Source organism: Yamadazyma tenuis, chromosome 7 (assembly GCF_029203305.1).
Source record: "Yamadazyma tenuis chromosome 7, complete sequence".
NCBI classification, from domain to species: domain Eukaryota; kingdom Fungi; phylum Ascomycota; class Pichiomycetes; order Serinales; family Debaryomycetaceae; genus Yamadazyma; species Yamadazyma tenuis.
The window spans coordinates 264,648-291,956 of record NC_089467.1 but is presented as its reverse complement, the minus strand read 5'-3'; the positions used below and the strand labels follow the sequence as shown (position 1 = coordinate 291,956).

General features: G+C 42.5%; 12 protein-coding genes and 1 non-coding gene across 13 annotated transcripts; 7 read left to right on the top strand and 6 right to left on the bottom strand. All coding sequences in view use genetic code 12, as the record gives it.

Moving 5' to 3' along the window:
- Window positions 1-5: 5 nt before the first annotated feature.
- Window positions 6-3,462, bottom strand: PSN45_004906 (uncharacterized protein; the record flags this gene model as incomplete). The annotated part of the gene is made up of 2 exons (XM_006685332.2): window positions 6-1,900; window positions 2,187-3,462. The coding sequence occupies 2 exons, from the start codon at window positions 3,460-3,462 to the stop codon at window positions 6-8; spliced, it is 3,171 nt and encodes a 1,056-aa protein (XP_006685395.2).
- A 1,947-nt stretch (window positions 3,463-5,409) lies between these two features.
- Window positions 5,410-5,512, bottom strand: PSN45_004905. The gene has a single exon. It is a non-coding gene; the product is annotated as a tRNA-Pro (tRNA).
- Window positions 5,513-5,986: 474 nt separating this feature from the next.
- MEF2 (Ribosome-releasing factor 2, mitochondrial) lies at window positions 5,987-8,488 on the top strand (the record flags this gene model as incomplete). The annotated part of the gene is made up of 1 exon (XM_006685331.2): window positions 5,987-8,488. The coding sequence occupies one exon, from the start codon at window positions 5,987-5,989 to the stop codon at window positions 8,486-8,488; it is 2,502 nt and encodes an 833-aa protein (XP_006685394.1).
- A 416-nt stretch (window positions 8,489-8,904) lies between these two features.
- Window positions 8,905-11,451, top strand: SEY1 (Dynamin-like GTPase that mediates homotypic ER fusion; the record flags this gene model as incomplete). Its single annotated transcript, XM_006685330.1, has 1 exon — window positions 8,905-11,451. One exon carries the CDS (start codon window positions 8,905-8,907, stop codon window positions 11,449-11,451), a length of 2,547 nt encoding a protein of 848 aa, XP_006685393.1.
- Window positions 11,452-12,039: 588 nt separating this feature from the next.
- NAG5 (N-acetylglucosamine kinase 1) lies at window positions 12,040-13,638 on the top strand (the record flags this gene model as incomplete). Its single annotated transcript, XM_066158396.1, has 1 exon — window positions 12,040-13,638. One exon carries the CDS (start codon window positions 12,040-12,042, stop codon window positions 13,636-13,638), a length of 1,599 nt encoding a protein of 532 aa, XP_066014493.1.
- Window positions 13,639-13,827: 189 nt separating this feature from the next.
- On the bottom strand, window positions 13,828-14,586 carry NAG1 (Glucosamine-6-phosphate isomerase (Glucosamine-6-phosphate deaminase) (GNPDA) (GlcN6P deaminase); the record flags this gene model as incomplete). Its single annotated transcript, XM_006685328.1, has 1 exon — window positions 13,828-14,586. The coding sequence occupies one exon, from the start codon at window positions 14,584-14,586 to the stop codon at window positions 13,828-13,830; it is 759 nt and encodes a 252-aa protein (XP_006685391.1).
- Window positions 14,587-14,953: 367 nt separating this feature from the next.
- NAG2 (N-acetyl-glucosamine-6-phosphate deacetylase) lies at window positions 14,954-17,204 on the top strand (the record flags this gene model as incomplete). The annotated part of the gene is made up of 2 exons (XM_006685777.2): window positions 14,954-16,188; window positions 16,361-17,204. The coding sequence occupies 2 exons, from the start codon at window positions 14,954-14,956 to the stop codon at window positions 17,202-17,204; spliced, it is 2,079 nt and encodes a 692-aa protein (XP_006685840.2).
- Window positions 17,205-17,387: 183 nt separating this feature from the next.
- Window positions 17,388-18,164, top strand: ARO7 (chorismate mutase aro7; the record flags this gene model as incomplete). The annotated part of the gene is made up of 1 exon (XM_006685327.1): window positions 17,388-18,164. One exon carries the CDS (start codon window positions 17,388-17,390, stop codon window positions 18,162-18,164), a length of 777 nt encoding a protein of 258 aa, XP_006685390.1.
- A 75-nt stretch (window positions 18,165-18,239) lies between these two features.
- SCS2 (phosphatidylinositol-binding protein scs2) lies at window positions 18,240-19,200 on the bottom strand (the record flags this gene model as incomplete). The annotated part of the gene is made up of 2 exons (XM_006685325.2): window positions 18,240-18,982; window positions 19,167-19,200. 2 exons carry the CDS (start codon window positions 19,198-19,200, stop codon window positions 18,240-18,242), a joined length of 777 nt encoding a protein of 258 aa, XP_006685388.1.
- Window positions 19,201-19,305: 105 nt separating this feature from the next.
- Window positions 19,306-20,538, bottom strand: MAP2 (Methionine aminopeptidase 2; the record flags this gene model as incomplete). Its single annotated transcript, XM_006685323.2, has 1 exon — window positions 19,306-20,538. The coding sequence occupies one exon, from the start codon at window positions 20,536-20,538 to the stop codon at window positions 19,306-19,308; it is 1,233 nt and encodes a 410-aa protein (XP_006685386.1).
- A 125-nt stretch (window positions 20,539-20,663) lies between these two features.
- PSN45_004896 (uncharacterized protein) lies at window positions 20,664-22,001 on the bottom strand (the record flags this gene model as incomplete). Its single annotated transcript, XM_006685322.2, has 1 exon — window positions 20,664-22,001. One exon carries the CDS (start codon window positions 21,999-22,001, stop codon window positions 20,664-20,666), a length of 1,338 nt encoding a protein of 445 aa, XP_006685385.2.
- Window positions 22,002-22,534: 533 nt separating this feature from the next.
- On the top strand, window positions 22,535-24,376 carry ALG11 (asparagine-linked glycosylation protein; the record flags this gene model as incomplete). Its single annotated transcript, XM_006685321.2, has 1 exon — window positions 22,535-24,376. One exon carries the CDS (start codon window positions 22,535-22,537, stop codon window positions 24,374-24,376), a length of 1,842 nt encoding a protein of 613 aa, XP_006685384.1.
- Window positions 24,377-24,592: 216 nt separating this feature from the next.
- On the top strand, window positions 24,593-27,262 carry SEC27 (Coatomer subunit beta'; the record flags this gene model as incomplete). Its single annotated transcript, XM_006685320.1, has 1 exon — window positions 24,593-27,262. One exon carries the CDS (start codon window positions 24,593-24,595, stop codon window positions 27,260-27,262), a length of 2,670 nt encoding a protein of 889 aa, XP_006685383.1.
- Between the last annotated feature and the right edge of the window lie 47 nt (window positions 27,263-27,309).

The following is a 27,309-nucleotide window of genomic DNA, read 5'->3' as shown; positions in this document are numbered from 1 at the left end:
TGACTTTAAAACGGTAAAGATTTAGTTATTATTAAGTCTTTATTGTTGGCCCTTTCAATTATGTAGCCTGGTAAGTTGGGAATGAGTTGAGAGGGGATTTTAAGGTCCACTAATGAGTTAGGAATTAGAACTTGATCGATTTCAATCAATTCTTGGTTTCCACTTAAATTCAAACTCTTAAGATTTTCATGAAACTTCACATTCTTGATAAGCTTCAAATCATTGTAACTCAAGTCGAGTTCTTCTAGACTTGGAGGGAATTCGAAATTTTCCAAAATCTTAATACCTTGATACCCAAGCTTCAATACTCTTAACTGAGGGGGGAATATCACATCCTTTAAAGTTCCAATTCTTTTATCGTTCTCTTCAACATTGGGGTCCATTTCAATATCCAAAACTTCCAAGCCAGGAGGGAAAACCACATTCTTTAAGGTTGTCAAATAATTATTTCCCAAATAAAGTTCCCTCAAATGCATAGGGAATTGTACCTTGTTCAAAGTTTTGATATTATTACCACCGATATACAAGGTTTCGATGGTATTGGGCAATTTCAAAGGGTTGATACTATTGACTCCATTGTTTCCCAAGTTTAAATGTTTTAAGAAGTTCGGCAACTTCAATCCTCTTGTATTGGTCATAGATTCTTGAAGATTTAAAGTCTCCAACAGATCAGGGAACTTCAAACCTGTCATAGAATCGCTTGGGATGCAAGAAATGTCCAAATATTTCAAATTCTCGGGGAATTTGGACCCTTTTATGTTATCAATGGGATTGAATGCTAATGCTAGAAATTCCAAGTTCCTTGGAAACTCGATCCCTCGAATGTTATCAATTCTATTATTGGAAAGATTAAGGGATCTTAGACTATCAGGGAATTCTGTATAGTTCAAGAAATAAATTTTATTGTCACATAAGTCCAATGTGGTCAAATTCGAGGGCAATTTCAAGTTGTCAATTGAAGTTATGGAGTTATGACTGGCGATTAAGACTTTAAGATTATCGGGCATCTTAAATCCTGTCAATGTCTCGATACAATAACTCCCACTAATATTCATTACTTCCAATGAATCAGGAAATTTAACCCCAGGGAAAAACCTGATACAATTTTCTCCATAATCCAACACTTTAAGATTCTGCCAGTTCTTGATGTCATCTTGTATTTCTTCTCCAAGTTTTGTCAAATCATTTTTTTCTGTCAAGTAGATGGTGTTTATCTCGTACTTGTTGATTATTGATACCTGGGTCACCTTGTCCTTATGCTGCATCAAGCTTTCTATTAACTTTGAGTATTCTTCCCTCTCGAATTCCGTATACTCACTCCATTTCTTATTATCAAAATGTACGTGGTACCCTATTTCTTTGAATTGGGAAACAAACAGATTGTGTTCAAGAAGAAACTCGTTCAACTTCCTCAAGTTCGATTCGAACTCATCATTGTATTCAATGCAAATGTTGAGATATCGATAGTTTTTGTTTTTGATCTCACTGGCTTCGAATGAGCCAAAGTCATTAACCTCAAAAATATCCGTTTCTCCCAATATGCTCAATTGTTCCACTTGTTTCCGCACATGCTTGTACTTTGGCTTATCATATAGTATTATGAGACGTCCGCTGGTCTCCGCTATTGTGTCCAGAATATTCACATTGGAATCTTTCACAGGTTGTTTGGATTCACTGTGAAGACTGACTTCAACTACTTCTGGTTCGCTTTTCGACCCATTAGTCTCGTTGGACAGGGACTTTACATGGCTTGTATTAGAATCAATATCCATAGAGTCTGCAGAAGTCACCTCTAATGTGTTGTGGTTTCCTGTGGGCTCGCTCATCGCCTGGTTACAGTTTGAATTTTCTAATCTCATCAGAAGATAGGCTAATTTCGCGGTGAGCCAGACTTCTTTGTCTTTGTTTGCAGCCAGTACTCTATAATTTCATATATTTTACACTTGATCTATTTACAATGGTCCGGATTTATACTTTGACATTCCTGAACAAGAAGGAGCTTTTAATCATTTGTCCGATTGGAACAGGGGTTGAAACAAGCAAGTCTGAGTTAAGTTCCAAATTATCCATGTCTTGAGACCCCAGGTGCATTTTTAAGATGATTTTGTTTCTAGCCAACATATAGCCTCTTAATAGGTAAAGACAAATGCTACATGCAAAAAAAGATACACCAGCAAATATGCTACAGTTCACATACTGAGTTGGGTCAACATGGCCTCCCGAACCTTTAACTAAGGCTACACCAATCACTGGAGATACAACCCCCGACATTCCTAGAACTATCCAAAGTTGACTGAACGCAATATTCATCTTCTTGATTCCTACCAAGCTGGAAAGGATGGGGGCGATAGTTCCCCAAACACTTCCCATTACACCACCAATGACAAATGCAAATACCAACACGGTGGCATAATTTCTAGAAGGAATCCACATGGCCAAACAGAAAATGGTCGAAATCAAATAAGCATGAGCTGCCATGGTGGTGGCACCATACCTGTCTGCCAATAATCCAACACACGGTCTTCCAACGGCAGACCCGATCTGAAGCAACGCAGCTGCAATAGACCCTTGATAATCAGAGTACCCCAATGAGGTTGTGTAGTTGGCCACGGTGTATAATGTCAACACATATCCAAACATACAAGTCATCACATAGAATATACCTATCCAAAACGCATACATTTTGGTGACCTTGACATCGTAAAGTGTGAACTCGATCTTGTGGAGCTTTGATCTGCTGCGAAACAAAAGAACTGCTATCCACACCAACCCAAAAGAAATGATGGCCTGAGCCCTCAAGGCCCAGTGGACGCCACGGATCTGTACCACCTTCTGCATTCCCAAGTTGAAAGTAACCCCTCCAAACCCAGAACCAGCAGCTGCCAATCCACCACTCAACATTCTCTTTTTCTTGAAAAACTGGGGCAAAATCGTCAAGGCCGGTAACGAGATCAATGCAAGGCCCACGCTCTGTAGCAAGCCTTGAGACAAGTATAACTGCCACAATTTGGTCGAGAACGATGCCAACATCAACGCCGTGAACTGGCAACAGTTCCCCACCATAATAAGAGGGCGTGTGCCAATGACTCCTTGGACGTAGTTGACGAACGGCGTAAATACAAGAGTTGCCCCAAAGGCAATTCCCCCCACGGCAGCGTAATCTAGCTTGGTTGCACCTTCAAATATATCATCATTCAAGTAAGTGGAGAAGTATATGGCAAACCCCGAGTTCATTCCCCAAGTACTGGCATTAAGTAGAGCTGCTGCAAAGCACACCACCCAGCAATACCCTCTGTCGAAAATCAACTCTTCTTCCTGTTCTTTATGTTCTTTTTCTACATTTTTCTCGTGTACTTGTACGCTGATAATAGATTCTGAGTCATCGTGATAACTATTAGAAGCTGGATTCTGGGGATGTTCCAATCCTAGTTCTTGGCTTTGATTATATGAACCTAATTGCATATCCTGGAAGATTCGAGAACAGCTTGAACTAGTTTCCTATCTGTGTTTGAATTGTGGCACTTATGCTAGCGAAAACTCCATCTTTATATGTCAAAACGAGCCAGTTCGCGGCCCTGCGGCGGCGGAAGTGTGGGTCGCAGCCGGTTCATCAAATTGGTCAATATGGTCTTAATCACCTGACGTCAGTCCGGTGACCTCCGGAGATTCACGAAACCGGCCGTCAGTTGTATAATGTCCCGAAATGTTATGGGCATCGGATCCGGGATGGTCGGGGCTTTTATTCTTTTTGAATTAAGTTATTCGAAGCTCCGGTGGGTCGGGCCGCATAACTATACGCAAGAGTAAATATCTCGCTGAGGTCAAAAGAACACAATCAGCATTTTTCAGCCACCACCAGGGTCAACTCAGGAGTCTTGCGAAACTCAAATGCTCCTGTTCGGTTTACAATCAGCTTTATGTATGATTTGGTCAACGGTTAAGTGATTTTTGTCTTATATAAACGGACTTTTGAAGCGGATGCGTGAAAACTAGTACCTTAGATCAAAGTATTGCACAATGGTGGTAACCCATGGTACACCCATAGTTTGATTGATCCGTAGAATATACGTACTCCGATAGTGGTAAAGCAATAAATGTGTTAGGCAGGGCGGTAATTTGGCTGAACCAAAAGCCCCTCACCACAGAGGTATATGCAAAAGCTGTAAGCATAAGTCGAAACGAGGTCAATAAAGATATAGATACACAGAGGTTGGTACATGGATGTCATATCCATGTTCCAAGGTCGTACTCTCTATCACAAGAAAACTTGTTATAGTGTATAGGTGTGTTTACAAAAAGACTATCGGTTCGCACACTGGTTGCAAAAAAGCATGGACTCATATATTCGGATAACATTATTATATAATAAATGGGTGTTACAACACTCCCATTCGTTGTCCAACACCCCCTAGCCCTGGTCTTTCAAATGGCTTTGGACTTCTCCCGTAGGCAGATACTCCGGGATTTATACGTTCTTTATTCTGTTTACGTTGTATTTTTTCACGACGGGAAAACCGCTTGGTAAACTTTTGTAGTCTGGTTCTGATCAGCATGATAAATTAAATTGTTGTAATGAATGGAATGTAAAAAACAGGGAATCTGCTGCTCCTTTTATACTTCATGTCCCCTGGCGAAATGAAAGTTATTCTTAAAAGGTAATGGAAGGAGTTATGGCCTAGTCGGATTTTAATCGGTGACAACCGCTAGTCTCCGCTCAGCCGCTCTTTTATATACAGTGCGACAGTACTCTGAAAGGGAAAATATCACCGAACTCTTCCCCTTTTGGATGCGAAATATGACTAATCTCTTCAACCGCATTTTATCATAGTGACAAATCTACCGTAAGTGACCATACATGCGGACACTTCCTCCAGTCTTTCGATTGCGTGTCTACAATATTTTTCTTTTTGCTCTATATATTTTATCTATAATTGATGTTGTAGGAGATTTGTCAAATCTGCGAACCTTACACTTCAGATTTAGTAACTCATTTTCGCTAGCGGAGATAAATTTAGAAGTAACAAAAACCGGAAATAAGTCCAGATTGAATGTCAATAAGAGTCATTATGTCGTATCCCGCCCCAGCTCAATATCAATACTTCCGGCACAAGTAGAAAAGAGATTCTCTTTTCTATTTATACCACAAAAGCGCTGCCTATCAGTCCACTGTGTTGATGCCAGCCACAATGAGGTGTAAGGTAAAATTTTGCTCTGTAAAATCTGCGAAGCTTACAGAGCAAATTCAAGAACTCTCTTGCGTTTTAACAAGCAAAGGTGAATTTCAAATCGATCTGTTTCGTTTACGGAATTGTGCTTTGCTGCAACGAACACTGGGTCAGTATTCTCCCTGTTTTCAGTCTATTTAGATGGCTGGGACGAATAGAAAATCTAGTGAAAAGTAAAAAAAATGGGGCGAGCCGGGAATCGAACCCGGTACCTCTTCCAGGCTAGAGAAATCCAAACCGGTTTACGGTAACCCTAAGGAAGAATCATACCACTAGACCACACGCCCGTTCTATTTTACCGCCAGATGGCGATATTTCTCTCATTGACAGTGCAAACGTCTTGCGTACGTTCCACACATCAATTTGTTGCTTAGAAACTGAACTTTGACTTTGACAGGAGGAACTCAGTAAGTAATGAATATTTTAGATATAATTACTTTGTTCCCTTATCTGTTATCTTGGCACTATGAAGAGATGATAATCTGGAAATAACCAACCCTGATAATAGCCCCTACATTCAATAAATTGAAAGTGAGGCTCATAAACGTTTTTGCAACCGATTCCAAATGTAAGCAATAAATTCAAAATATTCAAAATTAAGTTATTCTATCATCAAGAGTACAACTAAAAGCTTAACACACAATACCAACCCCTATGAGACCTATAAAATATGCTCTTTCAGAAACTACTCCTAAAATGGTGTTGCTCATTGGAGTTCTCAAAAACAATTCGCGAGCATCTCCAACTTGACACCAATATCCATGATTCGATTCGGAGTTTCTTCATGTAAACGGGCTTTCAGCACAACTATCATACTTCGAAACGAAAAATTTAACAGTATACCAATCAAGAGAACCCGAGATATAGGTATAATTGCTCACATCGATGCTGGCAAAACCACTACCACAGAAAGAATCCTATTTTTTAGTGGGAAGACGAAAAGAATTGGAAATGTCGACCAAGGTGATACGGTGACAGATTACCTTGAGAGTGAAAGGCAAAGAGGAATCACTATCCAGCTGGCGGCAATCACGATTCCTTGGAACAATAATAAAATCAATATCATCGATACTCCTGGACATGCTGATTTCACATTTGAAGTGGTGAGGTCTTTGCGAGTGCTCGATGGAGCTGTCACAATTTTGGACGCAGTGGAAGGTGTTGAAGCCCAAACTGAGAAAGTATGGAAGCAAGCACAAGAGCTCGAGTTGCCAAAAATCGCCTTCATCAACAAAATGGATAGAGAGGGGGCAGGATTTAGCAGAACCGTTAAAGAGGTTGTTGAGAAGCTTCAAACCAGAGTCGTGCTTTGCACCTTGCCATATTTTGAAGATAGGAAGGATAATGTCCCCGAATTCAAGGGAGTTGTTGATGTGATAAACCAGAAACTCTTGGTATGGGATCTTGAGAATGATCCCAACGGAAGAAAAATAAGTGTTCTTGATGCTAGTGAGCGACCACAAATCCTTGAACTGATTCACAAAGCTCGTGAATCGATGATAGAAACATTGGGAGAGTTTGACGATGCTATTATCGATGCGTTTTTGGAACACGATGAAAATTGTATGGCTATTTCTGGTTCTTTGATCAACGAAGCCATCAGAGCTGCTTGTATTTCCAACGATGTTACCCCTGTTTTTTGTGGTTCAGCTTTCAAGAACATCGGGGTGCAGCCGTTGATGGATGGAATAACCAACTACCTCCCTTCACCCTTACAGATCCAACTTCCACAACTCACTTCTCATAGAAGAGCTACCAAGACCAAAAAGTCAAATAAACAAAAGAAGGACTTCCAAGAGAACGTCGAGGTTCCGGTAAAAATGGATAGTAATTTGGGAATTGTCATCAACAATAATCCTAGTTTGACGGTCGCTCTTGCATTCAAAGTGATAACTGATAAAATCAGGGGTGTTATGATCTTTTTCCGAGTGTATAGTGGGAAGCTCACCACCAATACTACTTTTATCAATACCCGTACCGGTAAAAAGCATACAGTTCGTAACTTGTTGTTGATGCATGGAGACGAACCGGAACCAGTGCAGGCCATTTCCTCAGGAAATATTGGAGTCATAGCTGGCAACGAAGAGATTATCACGGGAGATACGTTGGTGTCTCACGGGTCTGCTACCACCAAAAGTTTTAGTGACTTGGAGATGAACTTGAAGTTGATGCCAATTGATATACCTCCTCCCCTTTTCAATTCTTCAATCGAGCCTTTGACGGCTGGAGATGAACGTTATATGAACCAGTGCATTCAATCTTTGCTTAGAGAAGACCCTTCTTTGACGGTGTTTCAAGATGAAGAGTTGGGGCAAACCATCATCAGCGGGATGGGAGAATTGCATTTGGAGATTGTGAGAGAGAGACTCGTTAACGATATGAAAGCCAAAGTCAAGTTGAGAGATGTGGCTGTTTCTTACAAGGAGACAATCACCAAACCTAATTATCAAGTCATCAAAGTTGAAGATGACGAGCTGAAAGTGAATATTGAAATCACCTTGGATACTTTCGAAGGAGAGTCCAGTGAGTCTGTGTTTGCAGAAGAAGAAGGGGCCGAATTGTTAGACCAAGATAATAACATCGTTATCTTCGAACCTTTGGCTACTCCTGAGTACATGTTCAGTGCTATCGATGAAAGACGGTGGAAGTCTGAATACAGTTTGGAAAACCTTCAAGATGCAATTGTTCAAGGGCTCCAGATCGGGTTACAAATCGGAGGACCGATTTTGGGGTTCTCGTTGCACTCGACGGTTATCCGAATTAAACGTTGGGATTTCCCGGTTGATGACAAGTCTGTGAATATTTCCAGACTATTGGATATCACTAGAAGAGCGGTGATGAAATCGATTGCCGAATTGGATCCTCAGGCTTTCACCTTGCTTGAACCTCTTATGGAAACCAAGGTGTATATCACTTCAGATAAGTTGGGAGATGTGACACACGACCTCACACAAAGATGTCAGGCTAACATCTTGAGCATTGAAGATGAAGGCACTGACAACGTGGAAAAAATCAATTGGGCCATACAAGAAGCGCAAAAAATATACTTACCCGAAGATTATACCATGAAGAAGTCGAGTGAATCGGCTGATATTAAGAATAAGAAGATTGTTGTTGCAGAAACACCGTTGAGAGAGATGGTTGGATACTTGAGTAAGTTGAGGTCAATTACCAAGGGAAGAAGCACCTTTGATATGACGTACTTGGGAATGAGAAGAGTTGTCAAGGCCCGATTGAACGGAATCATCAAGGAGTTTAGCTGAGTGCTTGTGTATAGAATCTTGTAAATATATACTTTTTTGAAGATAGGTCCATTCTTGAAGGAGGAAAGTTTCATTGATGCCAAAACAAAGTTCTTTGTTCAGCCCTTGGAACAAAAAAAAGGGGTTTTCTTACTGACAATGTCTGGAACAGTTTCTACTATTTAGGCTGCAAAGGTGTGAGGTTGGTTACTTGCCTGATACCTTTACACGTTTCCAATTGGGGTCAATCAAGGTTGTATACGAAATAGTTGTCTACTTATTTTACACCAGGCAGACTAGACCTTGGTTCCTAAAGACTCTGGCATTTTTCTCGTGTCTCTACTGGCTTACGAGTATACAAATGATGGTACGAAGTCACGTGACCTTGAAACTGCCAACAATTAGATCGCGAAAATCATAGGGAACTCCCAGCTAACATGAGTGATACCCACAGAGAATTACAAAGCAGGGAACGCTCACCAACGTTGCCAGAACCGGATCTCGCAGCATCCCCTTCCAACTCGTCGCACTCATCTGACTCCTCGTTTGTTCCCATTGACAAACAACACTTAGTGGATGCCATCCAGGTCATTAACGAGGACAAGCAGTTCAATGACGATTTGATTCAGTATATCGAAAAAACTGTTTCTCTTGCTTCAATCGGTGAGAACTACCATATCATATCTGTGTTTGGGTCGCAGTCAACTGGGAAGTCGACGTTGTTGAATAAGTTGTTTAATACCAACTTCGATGTCATGGATGAATCTAGGAGACAGCAGACCACAAAAGGAATTTGGTTGGCGTACTGTCCCATGATCAACAGTAACAAGAGGCTCGGCAAGGGAAATGTCGAGAACGTGTTTGTTATGGATGTTGAAGGAACTGATGGCAGGGAGAGAGGTGAAGACCAGGATTTCGAAAGAAAGTCGGCCTTGTTTGCGTTGTCCACAAGTGAGATATTGATCATTAATATTTGGGAAACCCAGATCGGGTTGTACCAGGGTGCCAATATGGGCTTGTTGAAGACTGTGTTTGAAGTGAACTTGTCGTTGTTCGGTAAAAACAAGGTATCAAATAAGAGTGATAATCACAAGGTGTTGTTACTCTTTGTGATTAGAGATCATGTTGGTGTGACACCAGTTGAGAACTTAGCTAGTACGGTGACGCAAGACTTAATCAAGATGTGGGACAGTTTGAACAAGCCCAGTGAGGTTGAAACCTTGAAGTTTGACGAATTTTTCGATGTACAATTCCATGCTTTGGGCCACAAAATCTTGCAAGAGGACAAATTCCACGACGATATCAAGTTGTTGGGTGACAAGTTTGTAGACCTGTCCAGTGAAGATTACCTTTGGAAGCCAAATTACCACCACGACTTGCCCATTGATGGCTGGACCATGTATGCTTCAAATTGTTGGGAACAAATCGATTCCAATAAAGACTTGGACTTACCAACGCAGCAGATTTTGGTAGCTAAGTTCAAATGTGATGAGATAGTGAATAATCTTTATGAAGAATTTTTGGTCAAGTACAACGAATTGTTGAACAAGGAATCCACCAAAGAATTTTCCCATGTTGATCAGGTTGATTTCAAGGAAATTGGTTTGTTGATGAGAGATTTGAAGAGCGATTATCTTGAGCAGTTTGACCTAATGGCCTCCAAATACAATTCGTCTGTTTATGAACAAAAGAGGCATTTGTTGGGAGAGAAGATCATTGGCGAGTACAAGGAGTTATTCAGTACCTACAACAAGAAGTTGAGTAATTTGATTTTGAAAGAGTTCAAACGAGAGTTGGAAAAGGATTTGGATGGTATCGAAAACTTCATCGACAAAGTCAATCGCTTGAAATTGAACACCGTGTCAAAGTTAAATGATAACTTGGTATTAATCTCCATCGGAGAGATCAACTTTGACGACAGTACCGGTACCTTCATTGAAGAATTGAACGATTTGATATCAAAGCAGCAAGTAATCGAGTTGAATGCAGTTATCACCAGACTTGTTAAGAAGTTGGGAACCCAGCTCAACAAATTTATTGTATTTGAGGTAAATTCCATAGGCCCTGAGTCGTGGGATAAAATCCACAACAAGTTCTTGGACTTAATCAAAGCATCTTTAAGCAGCTACGCCACACGAAATGGTGATTACGAGTTTCATTTGGGTATCAGCAAAGAGACCACCAACGAATCCATCACTAAATTCAAATTCAAATCGTGGTGCAGGTTTTATCAGCTCATCAAGAAGAATCTTTCTAAAGACAACATTTTGAATATTTTGAAGAACAGATTTGAAGACACTTTCAGATATGACGAAAATGGAATCCCGAAGTTATACAATAACGAATTTGAGTTGGATGCCAACTTCAACAAGGCCAAATCAGAGTCATTGAGCTTAATATCATTTTTGACCATCGTCAAGTTGTCAGATGACAGTGAGATACTTCCAGAGTACGACATTTTCAAAGAAGACTTGAGAAAGAAGTACGATGAACCCGTCAACTTTGGCGATGAAGATGATGAGGACCCTGAACTCGACTCCAACAAGTTCAGTCATATCATCAGTGAAATTGAAAAGGCAGAAGTGTTGAAGAAGTTCAAGAAAGAAATCGATGCCAAGTACATCGAGACCAAGAGATCGATTGTCCAGCACGTGACCCAGATCCCTTACTACATCTACATCATCATTGTGGTCTTGGGATGGAACGAGTTTTTGGCTATCATCAGAAGTCCTGTGTTCTTCATGCTAGCATTATTATTGGGAGGCGGTACGTACATATTATACCAGTTGAATTTAATTAAGCCAGCTATTCAGGTGGGTCAGAGAATGGTAGAAGAGGCCCTTACCCTAGGAAAACAAAAGTTGAAAGAACTTTTGCTTGATGACCATGAATTCCACGCCCGAAATCTTGAAAAGATGCAAGGTAAGACAGAAGAGATTGAGTTGGATGATTTGACCCCACAGAAAACCAGTCCTCAGCTTTAGATATGTTATGATGTATAGTTTTATCCCATGAATTCGCAGACGAGGACCCCGGGCGTGGCAGTACCGGTACCACTGTATCAAACCCCATCTTTGCAAAAATGTAACCTGGTGCGCAAATGAAACGCTGGTGGTTAAAATGTAACCTACAGCCGAAGGGCACCTCCAGAAAGCAATTTTTACCCTACCCGTAAGTGGCCTTGTTGTTGGCAGTTGCGCTTCTAACAATGTCCATGTAATCATATCTTGACTGTGGTGGTAACAGGCCAATGGCGTCGTTACTACCCCCACTTTTGCAATTTTTTTGTATGTTGCATACGAGTTGCAGGAGGGCCAAAAAAATGCGATAATGGATCCTTACAGTAACCAAAAATATTGTTACTGCAACATCCAAATCCCGACTGGCTTTTTTTGTGAGAGTATTTTGGCTGTGTACCTGGGGCGACTTGTGTATAATACAACCCGCAAAACCCACGATTACAACGGCTTCCGCGCAGAGGGTTTTTAAAAAAAGATAAAAGACCAGTGGAATCATCATAGGGGATTTTGTAGGTATTTTCTCAGTATCGTGCTTAACCATAAACAACAGTTATGATCCATACTGCCCAACTGTCTGGTCCGCTCACAAATGCCATCTCAGATTTGGAATTGAAATCCGAGCTCGAGGTACCATATTCTCCTATTTCAGATAACAACGATCAGGAACTCCAGATTCTGGAAGACGAGAGCAACGCCTCCAGTTCTTCATCAGGGGACGAAGTGTTCTTGGATGTCATCAATCAGTTCAATGGCAGGTTGAATGTCGAGGATATTCAAGGCTATTCTGATGGGTTGTTGGAGGACTTAAATGAAGCATTAACTGAGAACTCAGTGATGTCCATGTTACCTAGTTTCAATATTAATCCCACGGGAAGTGAGCATGGCAAATTCTTGGTGATTGACTTGGGAGGTCTGACGTTAAGAATCGCGGTTGTGGATATCAAGGCACCGGCTGCCGGCGAAAATGATGAACATAGAGCGGATAGAGTTAATATTGTTAACGAAAACAAATGGATTGTTAGCAACAAGGATAAATTAATAGACCAGAACTTCTTTAGGTTCATGAGTTCCAAAATCGTCGAGACCATTAAGGACCAGAGTACCATTTCTGTTTCTGACGACGTGATCAATGTAGGAATTACTTGGTCTTTCCCACTTACCCAGGTGTCTCACAACTCTGGAAGAATAGTTCACGTTGGTAAAGGTTGGAAGATTGGGGACGACATATACGACAAGGACTTGAAGGCTGTTTTGGAGACCACCATGCAACAAGAATACGGGTTGACTATTGATGTGAGAGTGGTGATAAATGACTCCATCGCCGTCTATGCAGCTGGAAAGTTTTTGACTTCCCACTTGAAAATAGCCATGGTATTGGGAACTGGCTTCAATATGAGCTGCTCTCTCAAAACGGGTCAGTTCCATTCTGCCAAAACCTTGAACGAAGACGCAGTTTTGGTGAACAGTGAAACCTCATTGTTTGGATCGAATCTTTTCCGATTGACCAACGAATTCGATCATCTGATTGACAGCCGGTTCTCACGTACGGAAAGGCCCTTCAAAGCTCACATGACTTTTGATGGAGCCACTGATTCCATTTTCCAGCCATCTGAATTCATTGCCAGTGGTAGATATTTACCGGAATTGACCAGATTGGCCATTGTCAAATTACTTAATAACAACGAAATGTTTAGGGACTTGACGATTCCGCCTTCAAGCAAGCTATTTACTGCGTATGATGGGTTTTCAAGCGAATTGATGTGTTTTGTTTCTGAACAAACCGATATCAGCATGATAAAGGCCAAATTTGTGGAGGAATTTAACATTGACATCTCCAACAATGACACCATGAAAGTAAAACAGTTGGTGGACTCGGTGATCCAGAGAGGAAGTTATACTATTGCCATTGTTGTCATTGCATTCATCAAGTTGTTGGTTATGCACAACCGCGAAAATATCGTGGGTGAAGAGGTGATTGTAGGATACGTGGGGTCCATCATGGTATACTTCAACAACTATAGGAATCTGATCATCAAGTACATAAATGAAAGTCCCTACATCAAGGGATTGGGTGCTACTGTCGACTTGATGTCGATTGATGATAGTTCTATAGTTGGAGCGGCTGTGGGAGCTGCTTACTTTCAAAGTTAATGAGTCCAGCTTCGCATTGCATTTGTTTAGGAATTGGTTAGACTGCATTGCTACATAGTAATATACTAAGCATAAGACCCACCAAGGAACTCTACAAAAGACTCTATACCAGTTTTATTGTTGTCACACGTCTGGCTCATCCTTCACTGTCACTCTACAACTTATGTCCTTCACGTATATTATAGTATTCTACAATTTATATTTGATTCCAGCCGCATCAAAGTCACTGACAACCAAGGCATTGGGGTGGCCTTGCAAATAGGACGCTGGAAACGAAGCGTCGTTCTTGGGCCCATTAACGGCTTTCTCCAACGCTTCTTTCTTGGCCTTACCCAACACAATAAGAATGATTTCGTCAGAGTTGTCCAAAATGGTGGAGATTCCTACCGTCAAGGCATGTCTAGGTACCTTAGACAAGTCGTTGTTGAAGAACCTTGAGTTTGCCTCAATGGTGGACTGAACCAATGACACCTTTCTGGTTTTGGAGTGTCTGGCAGAGCCTGACTCATTAAAAGCTAAATGACCTTCAACTCCCATTCCACCTAAAAACAAATGGATTCTGCCAAACTTCTTGATCTTGGCCTCATAATCTGCACACTCCTTTTCAGTGTCGGTCGCCAATCCGTTTAGGATGTGAATGTTCTGTCTTGGGATATCAATGTGATTGAAAAACTTATTGTACATGAAATAATGGTAACTTTGGTCATTGGATGGAGCCAAGTTAACATACTCATCCATGTTGAATGTTACCACATTCCTAAAGGACACTTTTCCGGCCCTGTTGAGGTCAATCAACTTTTTGTAGATGCCCTCTGGAGAAGACCCGGTAGGCAATCCCAACACAAAAGGGCGAGAAGGAGTAGGGTTAAAGGCATTGATTTTGCCGGAGATGTAGGAGGCCACATAAGTGGACGCTTCGTCGGGACTGGAGAAAACTGCTTGTCTCATTGGGTTTTTTGGTGATCGGACAAAATGCCGAAATCCCTAGAGTATTTATATGAGGCTGGAGAAACACTATGTTGCATTTGGCTCATCGCACCTGACAGACGGGATGGAAGCAAGCTCGCGACCAATTGGTGGCGACTTGGCGGTAGCCTGGCGGTAGGTGGTGGGGTGCGCGGGGCGCGTGCAACCTCCAATTACTGGTTGCAGCATTCACATGTTGCACTCACGCTTATCTCTAGTGCGCACGCACGAGCTGGTTCCCAAGTTTCCAGGTTACATCAAACTGTGTTACATTTGCAACCTCATTACCCTTCCATATAAATATATCGGCCGTTCCCCCGAAAACTATAGCATCCACAACAACACCACCATGAGGTACACCAAGTTCACCAACTGTCATCTTCTTGACAATGGAATCACCTACTACAACACAGACCTTTACGTTGATAACCACACCGGGAAAATCACCGGTAACCCCCAAGACACTTCAAACACAAATACAGTTGACTTGGACGGGAATTTTCTTGCTCCAGGGTTAATAGATATCCAGAACAACGGTTTTTTTGGGCACAACTTCTCCAATTTGAATGCCGGAAGTACGCCCGAGCAAATTGAAATGTTCAAGAGGTTTTACGAAGATGTTATGACCAAGTTCTTGGAAACCGGTGTCACATCGGTGTGTCCTACCGTCACGTCAAACTTCCCCGAAGTCTACACAAAGGTGTTGCCCTTGTACAAGAGATCGAGGTCAAATGACAAGTGTGACAGTTTGGGAGCACACTGCGAAGGTCCATTCATCAGTCTCATCAAAAAGGGATGCCATCCCACCGAGACGTTCGTGGATGCCAAAGAAGGAAGCTCCAAGTTGGACCAGGTTTATGGTGCCGACAACTTGCTTGAAAATGTTTGCATTGTGACGGCTGCACCAGAAATCGATGGGGTTTTGGACGTGATTCCGTACTTAAGACTGAAAAATGTCATCTACTCCATCGGCCACACTAATGCCGACTACGAGACGGGCCTCAAGGCCGTTGAAAATGGATGTACCATGATCACACATTTGTACAATGCCATGCCACAACCACATCACCGTGATGCTGGGGTGTTGGGGTTGATCAACAATCCCATCACCGATAATACCCCATACTTTGGAATTATCTGTGATGGCATCCACGTCGACCCTTCGATGGCGGCAATGGCGTACAAGTCGCATCCTGATAAGTGTGTGTTGGTGACGGACGCCATTTTCTTGTTCGGTTTGCCTGATGGAACCTACCGATGGGATTCTAGAAACGTCGTCAAGGATGGGTTTAAATTGATGTTGGAGGGTACCAAGACGTTGGCCGGGTCTGGGACTTCGTTGATCCAGTGTGTGAGAAACGTGATTCGGTGGACGGATATTTCTTTGGCTGAAGCCGTCAAGGCTGCCACCAATAACCCTGCTAAATCATTGGGGATTGAGAGCGAAAAGGGATTCTTGAACGAAGGATGTGATGCAGATTTGGTGGTCTTGAACAACCGGGCCTTCATCCAGCTGATCTATAAGTTGGGAAGACACATCAAGGTGAATGACCACAATCAACCTGCCAAGTTGATTTCTTCCTTGTAATAGCATAAGTAGACATCGATTGCGTAAAATATAGACAAAATGTGCGTATTTTGCACCCACCAGAGTTCCAGCAAAGTTCGCACCCTATTGCGAACTCGAATAAGGATAAGAATCACAAATGCGCTGGCTCGTGGTAACCATTCATAGGTCGGCCAGCGGCGTATTCAGGTCCAGTTGGGCCAAGTCCCGGTACTATGCCACCATGAGTAAGATCCTGGACTTTCACGAAAAGCACCAATTGGACCCATGGCCCAAAAATAAAGAACCAACTCCTCAACAAATCTTTGGACTCACGAATCACGAATTTGCCCTTTCACAGCTAGAGTTCAGTAAACTTCTCAAAACCAAATACAACAAGTACCTCAAGATATACCATCCCGATATCTTGGGTGGTATCGATGTTTACAACGAGAAGAGTGCGTTGATGACCCCCGAAATGAAAAGATCACGGTTTGATATGGTTCAAAAGGCATATGAAGTGTTGAAAGATCCGAAACGGAGGCTCGCATACGGCCGATCAGTGACGACCGACTGGAGCCAGTACTCGGCCAATCTGTCCAGCTTCGATGCTTACCGGATGGCCAATGCCCACAGAAAGCGGTACGATTTCAAGAACAACGAGGAGTTTTGGAGAGCTGGAACATGGGAAGACTACTATCGAATGAAACACAACCGTGCTCCTCCCACAAGAGAGGAGCTTGAGAAGAATAAGTATAAAATCCTTGTGGGGGTTATCGCCATTATGGCGATCACCACCACCATCCAGTTGATATTGGCATTTGAAAATTCCAACTCGGCCCAGTATCAGATCCACCTCCAAAATCTCCGGCTCTTGAAAGAACTGGAGAAATTGAGCCACGACGAGTACGCCAATCGGTTCTCTACCATCCGCCAGTTCTTATTGAGTCGAAGAGCCAATGTGAACGACATTAACAAGTTAAGAGAGATGGAGCTTCAGGATGCGAAGGTCTTGACAGACTATGCTAGAAAGAAGGTTGGGGAGCTCGAGTAGTTGGCGAAACAGTGCCATTATAACCAGTTTCATGCCACAAACATCACCTTCATGCCACAACCGTCACTTTCATACTATATCTTATTACGACCCATTACAATTAACATTATGCTAGACCTGTAAATTTTCTGGCGCTCGCTCATTATTCACAAAAACTCGAAACTAATCTCCACTCCTGTGAACATGGATTTCATGAAACCAGAAACTGTCCTCGACCTCAACAACATCCGTAACGCGTTGGTACGGATGGAAGAGTCGATTGTGTTTGCATTAATCGAGCGATCCCAGTTCTACTCATCTCCCTCAGTCTATGAACCCAAAAAGTATATTCCCAACTTCGATGGATCCATGTTAGATTGGTTCCTACTCCAGGTGGAAAGAACTCATTCACAAGTCAGACGATATGAAGCACCTGATGAGAGTCCCTTTTTCCCCGACGACTTGTTGCCAGTGATTCTTCCATCCATCGAGTATCCCAAGATTTTGGCCAAGTACTCTGATGAAATCAATGTCAACGACGAGATCAAACAGTTCTACATCAACGACATTGTTCCACGGGTGTCTTGTAAAGATGGAGAGCAGTTGGAGAACTTGGGGTCGGTGTCATGTGCCGACATTGACTGTTTGCAAGTGATTTCAAGAAGGATTCATTTTGGAAAGTTTGTGGCCGAGTCCAAGTTCCAAAACGATAAAGAGACATATACACAGTTGATCAAAAACAAGGATGTGGAAGGTATAGATGCATCCATCACCAACAAAGCAGTGGAAGACAAAATTTTGGAGAGGTTAATTGTCAAGGCTGAAGGTTATGGAACTGACCCAAGCTTGAGATATAGTCAGAACAAGCAAAGTAAAGTTGATCCCAAGGTGATTGCCCAACTTTACAAAGATTACATTATTCCCTTGACCAAGAAGGTGGAAGTGGAATACTTGATGAGAAGGTTGGAAGATGACTTGTGAACCCCTAGACACGGTGACAGTATAATATATATTTATAAAAAACACTAATCATTACATTATTGGTAGCTGGGTTTTTTAAAAAATCAACCATCCGATGATAAAGGCCAAAATCATCAAGATTACCGTCATCGGCAAGGACACACCACTGAACGGTTCACTGATTTTAGAAATAGTGGATCCAGAAGTTGGAGGTACAACTTTTTCCTTTTCAGTTTGGTCAAACTTCTGGTTTAATTTGTTGATCTCTTTGTACGACTTGGTTATCTCTTCTTCATCGACCTTGGAAGGATCAATAATATTCTTGGACGAGCCAGCGGTAGCGGCACCAGCAGCGGCAGCAGCGGCGGCACCAGAAGCGGCACCAGTCACAGCACCGGCACCAGTACCAACAGAAGCAACACCAGCACCAACACCAGTACCAACACCAACATCGGCCTTTTCACTTGATTCTTCCTTAATTTCGTCATCGTTGGTACTTTCAATCACGTAGTTAACTCTCAATTTCTTGCTCACCAATGCAGCCTTGTTCAGCTTCTCTAATTCTGGCCAAAACTCTCCAACTTTTGAAGCATCGGCATCGCTCGAGCATGGCAATGACACTATCAAAAACTTATCCTTGCACTTGTAATGCTTCGATAAAGGTTGGGAGAACGCTTGCAAGATGATAGCCACCTTGACGCTTTCACCAGGGCCAACAATGCTGGCATTTGGTCTGACGCTGTACAACTTGGGGGCAGTGGTTTTGACCTTGAACGCCAAAGGACCACTGGAAGTATTACTTATACTCAAGTACTCGGTACTAGGAGAAAGAAAGTCGCCTATGAATAGATGTTAGTAGGGAAAATAAAAATGATTCATCACATGGCAGACGAATGCCAGCTGGTGCATCTTCGGGGTACCCAAATATTTTTTTGACACCTAGAGACACCGCGGGGTCCTAAAAACCTGACACAAGTGTATATGTGTGATGAATACAAGAAGAAGAACATGGTGATTACATACCTTTGAATTCTAAAGTGGCGGGGGAAACTTCCATTTTGATTGTTGTTTGTTTGCTTAGGTGAAGAAAAGGAGTTTCGTTGATCCACCTTCGGTTCGAGTGCGCGCACTTTTAGGTTGTGAAATTTACTACTTACAAAATCTAGTAATCGTCTCCACGACTCACCACTTCCTTCTTATGAGGATGCAATAAAATGGTGTGTTCAAACTGGGCAGTATAGCTACCCTTAACGTCCACCAAAGGTGGATAGTCGTTCACCACACCGGCTCTGACCAATTGGTTCAAGGCTAGTAAGTACTTTTCCTGGCCCAACCGGTCCAAATATCGTCTGCACCACGGCAAAGTACCGAAATTGTCACTAATAACCTGTCTCAATTGACGAGCCAGGTCTGGCACCAGCACAGATTCCATGCCCGAATTCAACGAGTAATGGGAACATTCTCCTTCTGAAACCACATACCCAGCTCCTGTAGTACCAAAGGTTTCAATCGCAAACGTCTCACCTTCCTCCATTTTAGTTTGGTCTCCATTAGGAACAATAGGCACCGACTTATCCCCGTGAATCGAGTAGTCCAAGATACTGTGTCCGTTCAAGTTCCTGATACATTTGATAGGATAGGTTTTGCCGTTCAACTCTAATTCGTAACTTTCCATGGCTTCTTGGATAGCCGAACCAATGTCTGTTAATCGCACATCAATTCCAGCGTTTTTCACACCCGTATTGGTAGCGTCCTTGACAGCTGCAAGCAAATTGTCGTACTTGTGATCCATGGTGAAAGTAAAAGCTGAATCCACAATATGGCCATTGATATGAACCCCAATGTCCACTTTCATGACATCTTCGTACTTCAACACCACCTTATCCCCGGCATTGGGGGTGTAGTGAGCAGCCACATGATTCACCGACAACCCGGTCGGGAACCCGATGCCTCCCGCGAGAAGAGAGTCGGCGCTGGCGTACGCCCGGACCGAGTCTTCGATCAAGTTGGCGATTTCGGTCATGGTCATTCCTGGCTTAATAGATGATTGGGCTTTGTGTCTCACTCGTCTGTGGATCTCAGCACCTTTCCTGAAGTCCTGCCACCGGTTGTTCTTCTGACGGTCCAAATACCGCTTCTCCTCGTCGGTGGTTCTGTAGCTGTTGACCTCAAGTGGGTACTCCATCCACTCACCTTCTGGGAAAATACCCTCAGGGTACGAAGAATCAATGGCGGTTAACTTCTTCTTTTTCTTCTTGTTAGCCTTTTTCTTTTTCTTCTTTTTATCGTCAGACACTTCACCATCATGTTCTTCATTGCCTTCAATGTCTTCAATCTTGGGCTCTTCAACTGCAAGGTTGTCTACCTTCTGTTCAAGGTCTTTTACTTCAGTCATTTGCGGGAGGGACATTTGAAAATTTTCTCGCGCGGTGCAAAAGATGGCTGCAATTTATTAAAGGCTATATGATATAAAAACTAATGTACACCAGAACTGAATGAAGAATTGAAAATGGAACCCATTCAGTCCCGGGACTCTGTGTTCTTGAACAAACCCACTTTGTCGAAGTTGATCATCTTACCGTCAACCACCTTAGACTGCGCCTGGCTCGAGTTGGCGTTGGCGGCCAACAAGTTGTTAAAATCGGGGGTCTTGAGAAAGTTCTTGCTCAAGTGGGCTCCGCCTGGAGACGGTGAGAAAAAGTTCACGTAGTCGTTCATGTTGAACCCCGCAGGAGTAAGGGCCAAACCAGATGACGGAAGGCCCGAAGACCCGTTATTGACCATATTGTTGAACAAGTTCACAGAAGGTGTCAATCGGTTCTGAGGAGTTTTGCTGTTCATGGTGGTATTGATGTGCCGTTTGGGGGTCAAAGGTGGCGGCGGGGCGATGAAGGAATTGGCCGATGAGTTGGACGACGTGTGTTTGTGGATGGAAAATGCCCCTCCAGAAGAGTTGGGGGCCGAAGACCCAAGTGGGTCTCCTGACTGCGACGCCACTGGCGCCTGCGATTGGCTCTGTGGTTGTGAAGGTGGCTGCTTGGCCGGTTGTTTAGCACCCAACTTGGGAGCATTGGGGAAATATGACTTGGCTGGAGATGGAGAGGTGGCCAAGTACATCAACAAGTCCGCTCCTTCGTCGTCGTGGTTACCGTTCAGCTTCTGAGACGGCTGCGTAGGAGTGGTCAAGAGGGGGTTGGTGGCCGTGTTGACGTTCAACTGCTTTTTGGGCAAGGTGGGAGTGGTTTGTTGGTGGGTGCCGGTGGCTGAACCGGTTTTATTGGCGTGGTGGGCAGAACCCTTATTGTTCAACGGTGGTGATGGCTTTAGCGACAGTGGCCTGGCGGGAGAGCTGGTGACCGACTGTAACACCATGGTTGAGTTGGATTTTAAAGGAGATGAGGTGGTGGACTTTCTGATGGGAGAATCGTTGAGAGGAGACGACGACAATAACGACGCTGCAGCCGACGTTCTCATGTGTGTAGGCAGTTTGTTGTTGGGAGAGTACAAAGGAGACGAGCTCAATAAAGAGCTGTATTTGGCAGGGGACTCCAACGTGTTTTTGGAGACATACTCTTTCAAAGGACTGGAATGGGAGTGAGACGTGGATTTATGGATTTTATCAGGCCCATTCTGTTGCTGCTGCTGTTTAGCAGTGATGGACGCCTTGGACAATTTCTTCTTTAATTCTTTGGCGATTTTCTCCAACTCTTCCTTCTTGAACGCCGTCTTGCTAGCCTTTTCAGACGCCGAGGTCTTTGTCATTGGAGTATCTAATTCCATGTTGGAGATGCTGGGGTTACTGTTGCTAGGGGAAGATGCTGGAGATGTCAAGATGTTTGCGTCTCTCAAAATATTCATTACAATGGATATGATGAAGGGGGATAGGTATTTAATGTCAAGTTGGGAAACCCTTCAGAATCAACGAAGTTTGGCGTCCAGATGGTACCAAAGATGACAGGGAATTGGGGGAAAGTGAAGGGATGAAGCAGAAAGCAGTTCTATTCAAAACACGTTAATCCAAAGCTCAAGGGTGAATCTCTGGGAGTTTTAAACAAAAAATGCTGAAAATAGGAGTGTGACTTGTGTCAGGAACTTATAATGGAAAAAAATTAAGGAAAAAATTGACGCGTTTAATTTACGTCTTTTTTACTTGTTTGAGACAAAATGGCACCCGGTGGCCAGCCTACCACAAATCCGCACTCAAACGACATGCCGGCACCAGAATGGGAATTTCCGAACCGTTGTCGCGGCCCACTCCGTTCGCACCATTTCCATCGCCCTTGGCAGATAAGATAATATCTGTTTCTTTTTCTTTGCCTCCGGATAAGCATCATAGGTATAAGAATAAACCCATTTTCCTCCACTGTCAGCTAAAGTCCTGGTCGGTGAAAATGTTGGTTTTCTTATTTTGTGCTGTCGTGGTGATAGCCTCATTCTTCAAGGTGTTATCAACCGTATTACCTAGACTCTTTTTGGTTCCCACTCAGCTTTGGCAAGACAAAATCGAACATGTCATGAACTACCCAAAACCTATTTATTTGAGGGTAGGAATGAAGAGATCGAGTTTCAGAAGAAGATTGGTGACGGCTTCGGCTCATCCTTCCTACTACAACAATTTCAACAATAACAAGTTGAAAATTCATCCTGAGGACTGTGAAAATAAAGACAATTTCTTTGTGGATGGTATGAAACGTAGGGCCATTGAGGACCCTGGACGAAAGGTGTTGTTTGGTTTCTTTCATCCTTATGCCAACAACGGAGGAGGTGGTGAAAGAGTGTTGTGGCAGGCAGTACACTCTACCCTCTTGACTAAAGATACCAACATAGCGGTGATTTACACTGTCAACATGGAGGAACCAGCCAACATCCTCAGGAAGGTTCAGGACAAGTTCGGCATTGATGTAGATGGTGACAGGGTTGTTTTCATTTATTTGAGAAAGTACGGAAAGCTCATAGCTAATGATTATTGGAAGCACTTTACTTTATTGGGCCAATTATTTGGATCGTTAATGCTTTCGGCAGAGGCATTATTTGAATTGTCTCCAGATGTTTGGGTAGATACAATCGGATTACCCGGAAGTTACTTTTTGGTGTCAGTATCGTTAAAGATCCCCATATTAGCATATGTTCATTATCCCATTCTTCAGCAAGACATGTTCAATAAATTAAAATACAGAAACATCAAACAGTTGATCAAGTTCAGGCCGTCGGTCCAAAACATTAAGGATGTTGTGAAATTGGTGTACTGGGATGCTTTGTACTATTTGTACGTTTATTTGGGATCTTTGGTGGATATCACCGTGGCCAACGGATCTTGGACTTTCGACCATATGCAAAAAATCTGGTTCTTGAACAAAAAATACAATAGCTCAATGGAAGTGTTGTTCCCACCCTGCGGGACTGAAAATGGCCATCTTGAAAAGGCTTTGGTATCTAAAAGAAACAACAAGATGATCTATATAGCCCAATTCAGGTCTGAAAAGAGACATGATCTCATCTTAAAGCAGTATAGTGAGTTCTTGAAGGTGTTTCAAAAGTCCAAACAACCTATAAAGAACCTTCCTACATTGGTGTTTTTGGGTTCTTGCAGAACAGGTGATGATACCGAGACCTTGTTAGAAATCAAACAATTAACGGCAGAACTCAACTTGTCTGATTATGTCGAGTTTATCGTGGACTGTTCTTATAGTGAAATCTTGCATCAGTTGTCCAAAGTGAAATTCGGACTTAATTCCATGTGGAATGAGCATTTTGGTATTGGTGTGGTGGAGTATATGAACCATGGGGTTATTCCTATTGTCCATGCCTCAGCTGGTCCTTTGCTCGACATCTCATTAAACAAGTCCCGGGAAGCTTCAAACTCCTGGAAATCGGATAGTGGTTTCTTCTTCAAAAGTGCAACAGACCCAGACTTTGATCCAGCCATACAACTGGAATCGAAATTCACCTTCACTGACGAATACAGTTACCCAAAGCTCACGTTTAAAGAAAAGGACCAGTTGATAGAGTATCCGGAGTTGTCGGTTTTGCTCATGAAGTTGTTCATCTTCGAACCTGAGTTTGCATCTCAAAAACAATTAGCATCCATGAGACAAACAGGATTCGATTTGGTACTTTCACGGTTTTCCAATAAGACATTCAATGTGACGTGGATGAAGTATACACGTGACTTGTTGACGTTGGAGAAGAAATTCAGAGATACCAAAAGAGAGGGAATCGAGGAAGTCCATTAGTTTTGTATAGTAAAGAACGCATTTGACTGTACTGGCCTGCGTAGTGCCAACTCCCAACTGCGCCCGCGCCCAGCATCGCACTAGCGTCGCACGAGCCGAAAGCCCCTAATATTATGTGTGACGGTTCTGGCACGCCCGCCTGCCAGCGACACCTCGCACTTCAACAAATCAACAAAACTGCGTCCACCGTGTTTCTCTGTCAATCAATCCATTAATATGAAATTGGACGTTGTCAAGCAATTTTCTATCCGTTCGGAAAGAGTCAAGGGGATCGATCTCCATCCCACCGAGCCTTGGGTTTTAACCACCCTTTACAACGGGAAGGTGGAGATTTGGTCCTACGCAACAAACTCGTTGGTCAAGTCGATCCAGGTAACTGACCTTCCTATCAGAACCGGAAAATTCATTGCCAGAAAGAACTGGATTGTTGTGGGTGGAGATGACTTCCAGCTCAGAGTCTACAACTACAATACTGGTGAAAAGGTTGTTCAATTTGAGGCACATCCAGATTATGTTAGATATATTGCTGTTCATCCTTCTAAACCATACGTTTTGACGTGTTCCGATGATTTGACCATTCGGTTGTGGAATTGGGAAAACAACTGGAAGTTGGAACAAGTTTTTGAGGGCCACCAGCACTATATTATGTCTGTGAACTTTAATCCTAAAGACCCCAACACTTTTGCTTCTGCTTGTTTGGACCGAACCGTGAAAATTTGGTCCTTGGGATCTCCAACTGCCAACTTCACCTTGGTAGCTCATGGGTCTAAAGGTGTGAACTACGCCGACTACTATCCCCAATCTGACAAGCCTTACTTGATCACTTGTTCTGATGATAAAACCATCAAGATCTGGGATTACCAAACTAAATCTTGTATTGCTACGTTAGAGGGCCACTTATCAAATGTATCATTTGCTCTGTTCCACCCCGAATTGCCAGTTATCATTTCTGGTTCTGAAGATGGTACTATCAAGTTTTGGAACTCGAATACATTCAAATTGGAAAAATCCATCAACTATAGCTTGGAAAGACTCTGGTGTATGTCCGTGTTGTCCAATTCAAACTTGTTAGCGGTTGGTGGTGATTCCGGTTATGTTATCGCAAAGTTAGGTAACGAAGAACCCTTGTACTCCATGGATTCCAACAACAAATTGATCTACGCAAAGACTTCAGAAGTCTATCAGTCGATTTTGAAACCTACCATTACCGAAGGCTTGAAGGATGGTGACTCCTTGTCTTTGCAACAAAGAGAACTAGGTACCATTGAAATCTATCCTCAATCTTTGGCCCACTCTCCAAACGGTAGATATGTTGCAGTTGTAGGAGATGGCGAATACATTATCTACACCGCATTGGCATGGAGATCCAAGACTTATGGTAAGGCTTTGGAATTGGCTTGGAATTCTCATGACTTCACCAACAACTCTACTTTTGCCATAAGAGAAGGGCCATTATCTGTCAAGATTTTCAAGAATTTCCAAGAAGAGTTTAGTCTTCTGTTGATTTACCAGGCCGACAAGATATTTCCTGGTTACTTGTTGGGTGTTAAATCTGATGGCTGTATTACCTTTTATGATTGGGAAAGTGGTAAATTGGCTAGAAGAGTTGACATTGATGATGATATTTTGGACGTCGTTTGGTCGGACAACGGTGAATTATTGTCCATTATCACTGCTCCTTCATCAAGTGGAGCCGCTGCTAACTCTGATTCCAACACGGGATCCACTAAGACCTCTTACGAAACATACTTTTTGACCTATAATCACGAGATTTTCCAAGAAGCCTTAGATAACGATCAATTGGATCCTGAAGAAGGAGCTGAGTCTTCTTTTGATGTGTTATCTACCTTACCCTCTTCAGAAGCCATTTTATCCGGTAAATTCATTGGAGATGTGTTCATATATACCACTTCTTCTACCTTCAGATTAAACTATTATGTTGGTGGTGAAGTGATAAACTTGGGACACTTTGATCACAAATATTATATCATTGGTTACAAGTCGGGTTCGGAAGGAAAGTTGTATATGATTGATAAGTCTTTCAACGTTATATCCTGGTTTGTCAACTCTGATGTGTTGGAATTACAGACATTGGTGATGAGAGGTGACTTGGAGCAATTTGCAACTGAAGAAATTGAAGATGAATCTGGAGAGCCAATCCCAGATGTTTCAAACATAACTGAAGATCAATTATCTGAAGAATACTCGAATTTGATGAAAGATTTCAACAAAACTGAAATGAACCAATTATCCAGATTTTTCGAGAAATTGGGATACTTGTCTTTATCTTACTCATTGTCTCAGGATTTCGATTCTAAATTCCAAATTTGTTTGACAAAGAACGACTTGTCCCAAGCTTACAAGTTGTTGTTGGAAAGTCAAAACGAAAACCTTTCAAGTGCATTAGGAAATGCTTCTAAGTGGAAGAAGTTGGGAGATTTAGCATTAAACCAATGGAAGATTAAGTTGGCTCTTGACTGTTTCTGGTTGGCCAAGGATCATGCATCTTTGTTGTTATTGTTATCGTCCACCAATAATGTTAAAGAATTAACCAAGTTGGCTGAAGAATGTGAAACGACAGGTAAATACAATATTGCCTTTCAGGCTTGGTGGATTATAGGTGAAAAAGAAAAGTGTTCTAAATTATTACAAAAAGGTGAAAAGTTCACTGAGGCAGCTTTCTTGAGTAAAAACTACAGCCTTTCAAGCGAGATTGTACTGGAATCCGTTGACGCTTGGAAATCAAAGTTGCTGTCTATTAATAAGTCAAAGGTAAGTAACAGATTGATAGCTGACTTTGAAAGTCAGGCACCAGCAGACTCTTTAATTGACTTGAAAGAACCCAAACAAGTGATAACTGAGGCTGAAACCAAAGTCGAAGCCTGAGTTGGTGCCAAAACTCTAAGGTAACGATACATGAAATGCCTTTTGTC